The sequence below is a fragment of the Hippopotamus amphibius genome, chromosome 7, assembly GCF_030028045.1.
Source record: "Hippopotamus amphibius kiboko isolate mHipAmp2 chromosome 7, mHipAmp2.hap2, whole genome shotgun sequence".
Classification (NCBI taxonomy): Eukaryota; Metazoa; Chordata; class Mammalia; order Artiodactyla; family Hippopotamidae; genus Hippopotamus; species Hippopotamus amphibius.
Window position 1 is genome coordinate 11,866,293 of NC_080192.1, and position 12,663 is coordinate 11,878,955.

Below are 12,663 nucleotides of genomic sequence, written 5' to 3' on the forward strand. Positions count from 1 at the left end.
TGCAGTCCCCCACATGGGTGATCAAGTCAGAGCGTGGCCTTGTATGCACTTTCCCTCCTTCCCTGCCCCCTCCCCCAGCCCCTGAGTCCTGCTCCTGGGGATGTGGTGAGCCTGGCCTCCAGCTCTGCCTTCTGGGGACCCCAGGCTCCAGCAGGCTGCTTCGGGCTGCGGGGAGGCTTTGGGCTTCTGTGCTAAGAGTCATGGGCCGCCGTGGAGGAGCTGGAAGCAGATGCTGCAGAGATCGACGCTCTTAAGGGTCATTCTAGCCCCGGGTGGGGACTAGACGGGGTGGGGGAGGGGCAGTGCCACAAGGGTAAACACAGAAGACCATCTGGAAGCTCTGGCAGGAGTCCTGGTGAAATGTGAAGGAAGCTTGGGGAGGCTGTTTGCTGTGTGTCTGTCTGTCTCTGCCCCTCTATTTATGGCTCACCCTCTCTCACACCTGCAAACAAGCCCTTCTGATCTCCATCAGCCTTGGGGGCCACGTGTCAGTCCTGGGTTCCAGGTGCTGGAGGAGGAACACACCTGTGCTCAGCCCAAGCCACACGTGCACGGGCTCCCCTGGGGGTCCCCGTGGGGCCTGCGGGGCACCAGGGTCTGAGGGAAAGGACTGGATGGGAGAGCGGGGGCCCAGCGGGCAGGCGGGAGGAGCAATGGGGGGGGACCTGCTCCCTGAGCTGCTGGGAGAGAGGCTCCTGGGGAAGGGGAGTCAGGCCTCCGGAGCCCAGGTGAGCCCGTCCATCAGCACAAGGAAGCCTCAGTCCATCAGTTCATGTTTATTGAACCAAAGTCTGTAGAGCACAAGGTGGGGAGAGCCAGGCGGACCTGGAATATATAATATATTGTCCAGCCCCACCCCCAACTGAGGAAGAAACTGAGGCTCAGAGAGGCTGTGTCTGTTGGACCCAGGCTGATTGAACCCTGTGACACACCACAGAGTCCCTTGCCCTGTTGCTGCAATCTGGTTTCATTTTTCTTTCTTTTTCTTTCTTTCTCTCTTCCTTTCTTTCTTTCTTTCTTTCTTTTTCTTTCTTCTTTCTTTCTTTCTTCCTTTCTTTCTTTTTCTTTCTTTCTTTCTTTCTTTCTTTCTTTCTTTCTTTCTTTCTTTCTTTCTATCTCTTTCTTTCTTTCTTTCTTTCTTTCTTTCTTTCTTTCTTTCTTTCTTTCTTTCTTTCTTTCTTCTTTCATTTTTTCAAATCAACCTCTGTTTCATACCAGCATTTGGAATTTCATGGGAACTTCATTAGTTTCTCAGGGCATCCTGTTCCCAAAGAGCACCTGGCCACTTGCCAAATGTTCCGCCCACCAAGTTGTCATCCCCACCTTCACCATCACCACCACCATCATCAAGAAGTCACTGCATAATTAAGATATACCTGCTGGGATCAAAGGTGAGTTGATACTGGAAAAGTAGGGCTAGAGACCACCCCCAGGGGGAGACTCCCTTCTTGCTGGGACATCAACTCCTGGGAACAGGTGAGAGAGGAGCCCCTGCTCCTTCTCCTGGATCCCAACAATCCTAACCCTTCAGCTTTCTCCCATTTGCAACCCTTTCGTATTCCCGGCCTCTCGTTGCTAGTTCCCCCACCTCTCCCTTTATTCTGCCCCAGTGTCTTCTTTAGTCCAAAACAAGTGGTTTCTCCCCTCCCCTCACTCTCTAGTCCCCTCTCCTCCCTCAGTCCAGGCTCCAGGCTCCTTCCTTCCCTCTCCCCATCTGCCACCTGCATCCCTCCCTCCCCTGCTGTGCTCAGCTACAGAGATGCCAAATTCCTAACACCCAGCTCCATCAATTTTATCTCGCCCTCCTTTTCCCTCTAACAAGGTGCCTCCGCACCTTGGCCCTACATGTGTCCCTGGTCCCTGTACTGCTCTGGGGTGGTGAGTAGGGCCTAGCACAGATGCTTATAGATGCAGGTGAGCTCCTCCACCTTCTTCTCCAGCTCATGGGCCTGCAGCCTCAGCCTTTCAGCTGACTCTGCCCCTGCCCCGTCCAGCAAGCGCTTTGCATCTTGCACCAGGAAGAACACATCCACCAGAAGGAAGGCACCTGCCAAGGCTGTACCCATGACGCGGGCCTTTCTGGTCATTGCCAAAGGTGTGCCTCCAAAAGCTTTCCTCACCTGGTTGGCACTTTGGACCGAGACTTTCCCAGTGGTCATGAAGCGCACAGCACAGGCTGCTAAGCCAGGGTTGGCTCTCGCCAGCTTGATGGCACGGACATTCTTCCCAATGCCTCTTATGGATCTGAAGACTTGAGCTGCAGAGAAAACTATCTGGGGTGTGTTCTTACCTAGAGCCCCCATCAACCCTGCCTCTCTGTTGACACCAGTTGACATAAGGCGACTGGCTTCGGTTTCAGCGGCCGACGTGCTTCTATGTTCCATGATGCTGGTGGACACACTGGCCACAGCAGCCGCTGCTCCCAGTGCTAACCCAATGGCTGAGACTGCCAGGCTGGACCCTGCTGTCACGGGAGCCAGAGTCATGCCAAAGATCCTCAGGACGCCAGACACAGCACCGGTAGAGTTGGCCACCATGTAATAAGTGCTGTACTTCCTGTGCGCCTTGTCAATGTTGTCTGCAAGTGCCTGGAGCTTTCCTATCTGCTCCTCCAGTTCCCATTTCACCTGAGGAAACGCCTCCAAAAACCTCATCCTGTCCACCTGGTCCTGTTGGAGTGTGTCTTGGTCCCCCACTGCCAAGTCTGTTTTCAGCTTGTTCAGATGTTCACGTAGTGCATCTGCCTCTTCCCTGTAACAATGAACATCAAAGGACTAAGAAAGGCAGTTTGCTTGTCTGTAAAATAGACTCGATCAGATCTATCCTGCATAAACCACAGAGGTTTTATTACAAATCGAATAGAAAAGAATTTTACGAATGTAAAATTTTTTTCAACATTAAACACATTTGGACATTGTAGGTGCTGCATATACTTATCCAATCGTGGAAAAAATAAGCACAGGTCATCTTAGAATCCGCTTAACTGAAGACAGGTGTTTGAGAAAGACACCTCGGAGGCAGGTCAACGCCATCCCTTCCAAAGTGTGTGTAGCCTGGGGACTCCACAGATTAACAAAGAGAAGTGGGATTGGAGCAGAAAACCCCTCACTGAGAGGACCCACGTGTACTGAGGAGTCAACCTGCTCTTTGCTCTTGGCTACAGGGAAGTGGTTCTGAGGCCCCTAGAATATTCTGGCTGATAGGAGTGTCCTTGTCTTCCTGGACCTTTGGCCACTGGACAGTCTGACAAAGTGACGTGTGATGCAAACTTTTAGGTCACTTGGTGTCAGTTCTACCTCTAGAAGAGCTGAACACTAGGTCATTAGCCTGACCTCTGGGCAGGGCTGGAGACAACAGGTCAGGACAATTTGTTTTTAAATAGGGTGAGCATCCCTGGCGGGCAGTGCTCCGGGTGTCCTGCCACACACTGAATCCAGGACAGGAACGCCTCCTGAGGACAATGGAAGCTTCCTGTGTGAAACGTGTCCAGACTCTGCCCTGTGGCTGACGGGAACCTGCATCCTTCCCTGTAATAAACCGTAACAGGGACATGACAGCTTTCAGTGAGTTCTGTGCATCCTTCTAGGCAATTCTCAAATCGGAGAGTGGGTATGGGAACCCCCAAATTTGCCACTGGTTTCAAATATAAGGACAGTTATGTGGACTGGGTCCTTAGACTTTGCAGATTGGCTACCTATGCATACTGAGAATTAAAAAAAAAAAAGCAAAACCTAAGACTCAGAGCTAGAAAAGACCTGAACCATCATTTTGCCTGGCATTTGCTCTCTTCTAAGACTTGTACACTTGACATTCCCAGCTGAAGGTCACTGGGTCCATCCAATTGACTGGGAAGCGGGGGGTGTGCTGTTATCCCCGGTTCCCTTTGGACTCTCCAGCCACCTCACTGACTCCTGACCCATCACCCATCACCCCCGACCTCTCAGGGGTGAGTGGCCTAACTCACCCCTTAGCTGGTGACAGCTTCACATGCCTGCACCCCACAGCCATGTGCAGCTTTAGGGAACCTCTCCAACATTCAAGGGAATGTAGGAAACCTCCATATGAAGGGTGGAGCCTGAAGAGTCCTGCACGTGCACGAGCTGCTGGGGGAAGTCTTCTCCTCTCTGGCGGGGACTCGTGAGTCTCCTCAGAGTCCCGCAAGTTACACAAACTTGGCAGCCACTCATTCTGACGCTGGAGGGCTCACTAAGCCACACGGCCTTCCCACTGGTCAGGGCTGCTCTACGTAGATTAGAAGAGGGTCCCAGATGGCAGTGGAGGACCCCAGGTTCCAGGCAGGGTGCGGAGGACACAGTCACCCATGATCCTCTGTGCCCACCCAGCATGAGGGGATCAAGTCAGGGAGGGAAGAAATGTCCCCTCTTCCATTCACGGGGCCTCTGCTAGGGTCGCATCCCCTTCAGTTTTGTGTCCCAGGGGCTCACTTGCCTCTCTCTAGTCCTGGCCCTGCTGCCCAAGCCTTCCTACGTGTCCTCCAACCTGGAACCCTGTGCTCCATCCTGACCCCTGGGTCTGACCCTGGTCCAGGCCTCCCTGGGCCTTTGGATGACATGATTGTACTTGGTTCCCCGCCTCTGACCCTGCAATTCCCACTAAGGCCATCACCACAATCCATCAGATGGAATTGCTATTCCCATTGGACACATGACAAATCTGAGACTCCAGGTCTTCAGCCCAGAGCCCCAGAGCTGGGCAGGGCTAGAGCCAGGATCCCACCAGCTCCATCCACTTCCACTCCTGCCTCTCGGCCTTATGGGCCAGCAGGATCCTTAAGTGTTGTTACGATTCCTGAGATGGGGAATCAAAGGGCCCCAGCCAGAATCCCCAAGAACACAAAGTGATGTTGGTGTCAGGATTTGCTGACTTGTCCCAAAGGAAGTCCTGCTTTGTTCCCATCTCCAGGAAGGAGACCCTTGACCCCTGTCTCTTCCCAACAAGCTTTTAAAAAGTTAACAATTGAGCACCTACTATGTGTCAGCCATCATGTGAAGCACTTTGCCTGCATGATCTCAGTATCTTCACAATAAAATTGAGTCGATGAGGACACTAAGGCCAAGAGCAGTTCAGTAACTTGTCCAAGGTCATACTATGCCTCTTTCTTCTAGGTTTCATCTCTTCTTAAATTAACCTCAGGCCGTTCACTGTCAGCAAACGACATGGACGAAAGATTCCTAATGGAATGTTGACAAGGAACATCCTCAGCCTCAAGCCTAGGATGCTGCCTGGAGGAGGTGTGCCTGACAGGAGGAAGCTAGCCTGGGGCGGGGGGATGTGGGTGACATTCCTGGTGCAGCTGTGCAGGTTACCTGGACAAATCAGCCTCAGCCACAAAACTCTCCCAGGCTTTGTCTTCTGTGAGCAGGTGTTCCAGTTCTTCCCTGCTCACTTTCTCCCGGAAATACTCAGTGACATCTTCCAAAAAGCTTTTACTCTCTAGATGGAAAAAAAAAAATAAGATTAGAAGAAATTATGGTGGAGCATAGATGGTACTGAGTAAAAGTGGTTAAAGTTCATCTTCCTGAGCAGCGGTCACCTGGTATACTGTTGATGCATTCACCTGGGGTTATGAGTGAAATGAGTCCACCCCCCCAATCATATGTTGAAGCCCTGACCCCCCTGCCAAAGGACTGTATTTGAAGATACGGCCTTTAAGGCGGTAATTACAGTGAAATGAGGTCATAAGTGTGCGGAGGTAATCCAATAAGATTTGTGTTCTTATTAGAAGAGGAAGAGACACCAGATCTCTCTCTCTCTCTTTCTGTCCTGAAGGGTTGTTAATTTTTTTCTTTTTCCTGCTTTAGTAACAGTGAAAGGAAAACCAGGGCTTACATGGAGGGAACCCACAGCACTGAATCTGTGTATTGATTGTTTGGGTGGGGGTGGGTGGGGGAAATACCTGGGCACCTGGATCTCTGAAGGGTATTTGAGATCAATACAGCCAGTACCTGCCTGAGGCAGCCACACCTGGAAAGCAGCTGCTTATACACGGAGCACTGGGCAGGGGCCCTACTACAGCATGAGGGAGGGGGTTTCTGGGGAAGGGAAGATGTTTCCACCTGGAACTAAGAAGTCCCAGGTAGAGGGGACAGCAACCACACTCAGGCAGGACCTACTGTGTGGCCGGCACTGGCCCAGGCCACGGACACACATTATATTTGATCCTCGTAACAACATAGGGAAATGCTATTCTCATTTTACAGGTGAGGTCAGGTAAGGCGCCCCAGGTCACACAGGTGGGAGGGGGCAAAGGCCAGACTGGGGTTCAGTTCAGGGTCCACGGACCCTCCCAGAGCAGCTGGGCTGCAGGAAACGGCCTCTGTGGTAAGGCCCCAGGGTCTGGGGGCAGGAGTAGGGTTGCACAAAGGCAGAGGCCAGGAGAAGCCTCCAGGGATGTTGGTGGACCTCCTCTCCCCACCCTGCTTGGCCTTGGGGACCCCCATCTGCTGTCTTGGCCTCACTTCTGAGTCACTTGCTGGATGGAAGCGGGGAGGAAGTGAGCACGTTGGCCATGGCTCCCTGAGGAGAGGGCGGGGAAGGAGGCTGTGGGGACAGACCCTTGGGTAGGGGCATTCCCCATGGCCCCTCTGGGGGCTCCAGGATGCTTATCCATCCCCTGCTTGGGTTGATTCCTCTGCAGGTGAACTCAGCCTGAAGGCACCACATTCTAGGTCACAAGTAGGAACCAGCCAGAGGAGAGGCAGCTGACTACCTGAGCGGTCCCCGAGGTTTCCTGAGCTCATGGTGGCAGCCGCGGGGTCTCAGAGGCTTCCCTTCAGCTCCCCCGTCTGTGTCAGGCTGGAAGGAGGTGTGGCTTCACCCTTGGGGGAGAGAAAACAGACTGTGGGCTCGCTCATGAGGGAGCGGTGGCAGCGGGGAGCAGCGAGGGGCGAGGTCTCCTGCGGTTCCCCTGGGACAGCCACCAGTGCCACCGTGGACTTAACCCAGCGTGTTTCTCTGTTTCCTGGACCACCAGTGCCACCGTGGACTTAACCCAGCGTGTTTCTCTGTCTCCTGGACTCTGCCGACTGCTAGTTAAGGAAAGTGACTCAGCTCCCACCAGCTCCCTCCAAGCCGAGTCAGAGTCCTGCTGTCCTGTTGGGGCACAAGGATAAGATAATCAGACAGGAGACAGCCATGTACAAAGTTACAGAAGCCATAAAGCCAAAGACAGAGGAAAGATAAGAAGAGGAAACTCTGGAAATCACAATGAGGTTGGGAACCTTGTGTTTACTCATTGGTAATAGCTAATATTGATCCAGGGTGTATGACATGCAGGTCTCCTGAAACTCACCTAATCCTAGGTAGACCAAGTTTTCACACGGTGCCAGAGGCTGGACTTGAACCCTAGTCTTTCTGATATAAATCCCAGGTTTGTGATGACTGTGTTCTACTCCCTTTAATACACAAAAATATTAATTTGTGGATATATGTTTATTGGTGAATGCCTCTTTTCATTCCAAAATGATGTCTTGCACCCTGTTCTCAAGTCTCTGTCTTGATAAATTCCTGGTGATACAGCTTCCCAAAGGCCATGTCCTCCTTGCTCCTGCAAGAGCCTTCATCTCCATCCCTGCGGTGAGCATCAGCCACCCTCCACCTCTGCAGTCGACCCTCCAACACCAGCAACTCTTCTAGGTCCTTGTTAAACGTTTGTTGTATTTTCTCCACTCTATTTCCGAGCCTTGGGGTCATCTTTACTATCATTACTCTGAATTCTTTTTCAGTGGGGCTGTGTTCCTGTCTTGCTGTTTGTTTGGCCTGAGGCATCCAACACTGGAGTTTGCAGGCAGTTGGGTGGAGCCAGGTCTTGGTCTCGTGATGAGGATCTCTGGGAGACCACACATGGGTTAATAGTCCCTGGGACCTATGAGTTTTCTTTCCTGTGTAGACTGCAGGGGGAGAAGACAATGTTTGGATAGTTCTCCTGTCCTAGCAGCTTTCAGTGAATTTCCACGGTCTTTCATCGACCCTTGATACGTAATTATAGGAGTGTTTTGTGTCCTCTGCCTGGCATGAAATCTCTCAGAGCGTGCACATGGGAGAGCATTCTGTACAATGCAGCCTCCTTTTCTTCTCCATCAAACCTCAGGCTTTCTCAGTGCAGCAGGTAGAATGCTGCCAATCAGGCTGCACACACAATCTCTACAACTTACTACTAGTATACTTTTAAACATCTTAACCACTTTGAGCTTCCATAGGTCCAGCAGAGGTAATATTACTGGACCAGGTTTGTTTTGCCCAACACACAGTGAGCCAAAATACTGAGATGCTGAGGTTTGCAGCAAAGAGAGGATTTATTCACAAGGCAGCCAATTGAGGAGACGGGAGAACTAGTCTCAGATCCACTTCCCTGAAGGCAAGGGGTTTGGGATATTTATGGGATCTCTAAGATATATTTTAAATCTTAATATTCTGTGGTTACGTTAGGATTTGCTAATGTGAGGTTTAGTAACCTAGACTTCATCAAACACACCAAAACTAAGAATTTGGTTAAGGTTCATCTTAGTCCCTCACGTTAGCTGTTGGATTTGCAGGATAGAGACAGAAACTAGTGGCATATGTTTAGCTCTGCCACTCAGCCACAAACCCCAAAAGTGGGATGAAGATCCTACCACTATATCTAAGCCAAGGAGACTAAAGTTGACCCCGGATGCTGGACAGTGTCCCCTCTCTCGCTGCCCTCACCTTCTGCTCCAACCTCTTCCTCTTTTTTCATATATAAGATGCACAAATATTCCCAAGGGATTGCACGCATGCCCGTGCTCTGTGGACCACATGGTTAAGTAAGAAACTACCTTAAATTCTGATGCTGAAGTTGAACTTTAAATGGGTGAACCCTTAGAAAAGAGGCACTGTCAAGGGGTTCAAGATCAGCCTGGTTCTCATGCTGCTTCCAGCCCATGATGGACCATGAACATCTCACCTTGGAGAACTTATAAAACTTAGGCGCTAAATTAGTCCCTTCTAACACTTGGTTTTAAGTTACCCTTCTGGGCCTCATCTGTAAAATGAAAGAACTGGAAGAAATGGAGTCTAAGGACCTTCCTGGCTTTTATTTATTTCTTTTTAAGAACTTTTATTGAGATACAGTTAACATACAATAAACTGCTTATATTTAGAGTGTAAAAAAAAAAGCCTGTATCCCACAAGGGACTAGAGTCCCACCAGGCTCCACCAGCCCAGTCCGTGCAGCTCTCTGTGGGTGGCTGAGCCCTCCTGATGGTGTCCAGTCCTCTCTGCTGTCCTCCCTTGACTGTTGGACTTTAGGCTGTTTCTAATTATTTATGTAAATAATAATGCAAAGAACACCCTTCTTGTATAAAACTTTACCTGCATTTGAGATTGTTTCCTTAAGCTACGTTTAGAAGTAGAATGACTGGGTCTGAGGGTATCAACACCTAAAAAATTTTCATACTTAGAGCCACACTGTGATGCAGTCAAACTGCACCAATTTATATTCATACTCATGATATACGATGGTGTCCATTGTTTGTCTTGTGAGTTTTTTGTGTTTTTTTTTGTTTTTTTTTTGGGGGGGGGGGTACACCAGGTTCAATCATCTGTTTTTGTTGTTTTTTTTTCCTTAGAAACGGGGTCTCGCTATGTTGCCCAGGCTGGAGTGCAGTGGCTATTCACAGGCGCGATCCCACTACTGATCAGCACGGGAGTTTTGACCTGCTCCGTCTCCGACCTGGGCCGGTTCACCCCTCCTTAGGCAACCTGGTGGTCCCCCGCTCCCGGGGGGTCACCATATTGATGCCGAACTTAGTACGGACACCCGATCGGCATAGCGCACTGCAGCCCAGAACTCCTGGGCTCAAGCGATCCTCCTGCCTCAGCCTCCGGAGTAGCTGGGACTACAGGCGCGTGCCACCGCGCCCGGCTCAATCATCTGTTTTTATACACATATCCCCGTATGTCTTGCGAGTTCTTAATTGCCTTTTTTTTTTTTTTTTTTTAAATAGCAGATCTTTATACAGAGAATTTCTTTTGGTTCTGGTTGTGACTATCTTGTGTTAGGAAATGAGGAAAGAAAGCAAATGTTGATTCCATTTAGGCAGTATTTTCAGAAGGCAAAAGAACACTTATCAACTACCCCTCCTGAGACCTGACTGAAGTGATAGTACCTATAAGTATAGTAACAGTTAATGATGAGAGTAGCTTGTGTTTCTGATTTTCTCTTGCACTGGTAGTTGGTCTAAGATTTTAGAAATTATAACTAATATTATTCCAATAACCTTGAGGTGTGTACCACTATATACGCATTTGCAGATAAGGAAGCTGAAGCATAGAGGTTTTGTGATTTGCCCAAGGTTTCAGAAACATTGCTCATGGTAGACTGAGTTCCAACCCACTCTCTGGGCTTAAGAACCCACCCTCCGCCTCTCCTCACGGCACCGCTAATAGACACAACAGCAACCACAAAAGGAAATGGGAGCAACAGGAGCCCAGAGTCTTCCACACATATTTGAAGACTGATGGATGGAAATGTGATAGTTGCACACAGGGGAGCAGAAGGAGATAAACAGAGTGAGTGTGTACAGGCGAGAAGAATGGGCTGCTGCGCAGAGCCCCAGAGAGGCAGCAGGATGAGAGGGAGGCAGAGGGGAGAGCAGGGGGTAAGCTCACCAACCCCACATCCCATCCCACATTCACAGCAGCCTTAAGTCTACACCAGAGGGCAAATCAGAATTGAAAGACTCCTGAAAAAATATTTCTGTATTCTGGCATTTAGGGATCCTCATCCACTCACTCTACAGAAGCTTGCCAGTCAACTCTTCTCCCTCTGAGATATGAGTGGGCAATCCAGGATCAGACATATGAGAAAAATGAGAACCTGGAAAAGGGTGACTAAGAGAAACAGGTGAAAAACAACAGCAGAAAACAGATAATTTTGAAAATAGAAAATAATTTTTTAAAACTTGAACTCATGTCTCAGGTAGATTAGAAAGATATTTTATTCATAATATGGGAACAAGATGCATGGAAAAGGGAAATAAATAATGAAATGAACAAAGAAAGAGACCTTGAAAATTAATGTGTTTACAAAATAACTCTAAGGAAAAGTTGAGAAAAAAAGTCAAAGAAAGCTTCCAGAAAATTAAACAAAAAAATGACAGAAGAAATGGTGCTGAATGGGGAATAGAAAAGTTACCATCGACAATTATTTCTTAGAAAGTCACTTGAGAGTAAGCTGAAGGGAAAGAAAAGGGGTATGTGTGTGTGTGTGTGCGTTTATTGAGTGGGTAAAGGATAACCAAGAGAGAGGAAGATGTGGGATCCAGGAATCAGGAGCAACAACCCAGAGAGACGGGAATCCAAGGATGACAGCTGGGCTTGCAGCAGACCTAGAGAGCAGTCAATGCAGAATGGGATAAGAAGTTAAGGGTTCTGTGGGGACAGGGAGCTTGATATACCTCAAATGATGCACAGTGTGAGAGACACCGAGGACATGTTGGACATAAATAGTGCAAGGGGTAAAAACAAAGGCAATTAGAAACACCAGGAAAAACTAAAGCTGTGCCAAAAAGCACGTGCAACTGTATGGCACAAGTTAGCTCTGCAGAAAATATGTAAATCATCACAAAAATGTAAGCACTCTTGCTTGATTTTTAACTTAGGACAAAAGAGAGCAGTTACTTTTTTTTCTTTTCTGGCCACACAGCACAGCTTGTGGGGTCTTAGTTCCCTTACCATGAATTGAACCTGGGTCCACAGCAGTGAAAGCCTGAGTCTTTTCCACTGAACCTCCAGGGAGTTCCCAAAACAGAGCATTTACATATGGGAACTAATATATTTATTGTTAATCAATACAAAAATTAAAGTAGGGTGCTTGAAGCTAGGAGGTGAAGTATTGAAGGGAGTATAATGGGGATAATTCAATCACTAATTGATTTTAATAAGAAGCAGAGTTTTAAAATATCTGGCTATTTTCCCTTCTTTTTATATATGCGACTGTTTATAAAGGATTGAGAAAGAAAACAAGAATAGCGCCTGACATCCTGAAGCTGGCCCAATATCACAGCAGGGTGATGCTCTTCTCCTATTGGATGTAAAGACTCTTGGAGAACATCAGCCTCACACCAGGCTCCCCTGAGAGCAGGAGAAAAGGAGACAGAGCAGGACACGCATCATGGTGCCCGGGAGGTCTCTGTGTCCCCAACAACACCATCCCCCTCCCTTGGCTGAAAAGCATGACTGCCCCTTCTTTACCAATTGCACCTTCATCCTCACTCTGGTCTCCCCTCTCCATAGATGGATTCACTAGGTTACCTATTGGTAGAACTGCCCCCCATCCCCTGCAGCGCCCAACCTAGAGCAGCCCCATTTCCTTAGAGCCTCCCCCAAATCACCTAGGCTAAGCCCCAATCCTAGAGTCTCTCTTTCTGACACCTTCTTTCTGCGATCCCCAGGGTTCTCCCTCAGGAAGAGCATCAAACAGCTTGTCCACGTGGGGAGCATGCCTGGTGGCCGGGGGCTGGAGGCACTGACCGTGCAGATGGGAGAGAATCCCACAGGCAGGCCCAGCCTCCAAGCGGCCTCGTCTCTCTCCCCGAGCCTCCCTCTGTGCACTCCCTGGCTGCCGCATGTCCAGCTGCCGATCTCTGTCCTCAGCCTTGACCTTCACAGCACATGTTCCTG

The 12,663-nt window shown here is 49.4% G+C and overlaps 1 protein-coding gene across 1 annotated transcript; it reads right to left on the reverse strand.

Moving 5' to 3' along the window:
- Window positions 1-704: 704 nt before the first annotated feature.
- On the reverse strand, window positions 705-6,798 carry LOC130857088 (apolipoprotein L3-like). Its single transcript, XM_057742389.1, has 3 exons — window positions 6,731-6,798; window positions 5,328-5,454; window positions 705-2,751 (listed from the first exon to the last, which is right to left on the reverse strand). The coding sequence occupies exons 1-3, from the start codon at window positions 6,759-6,761 to the stop codon at window positions 1,890-1,892; spliced, it is 1,020 nt and encodes a 339-aa protein (XP_057598372.1). The 5' UTR covers window positions 6,762-6,798; the 3' UTR covers window positions 705-1,889.
- Window positions 6,799-12,663: the final 5,865 nt, after the last annotated feature.

Excerpts from the sequence above, each read along its gene's own strand:
- LOC130857088 (XM_057742389.1), bottom strand. The coding sequence starts at position 6,761 with ATGAGCTCAGGAAACCTCGGGGACCGCTCAG. Across the intron at positions 5,455-6,730 it reads AAACCTCGGGGACCGCTCAG|AGAGTAAAAGCTTTTTGGAA; the intron begins GTAGTCAGCTGC and ends TTTTCCATCTAG. Across the intron at positions 2,752-5,327 it reads GCTGAGGCTGATTTGTCCAG|GGAAGAGGCAGATGCACTAC; the intron begins GTAACCTGCACA and ends TCATTGTTACAG.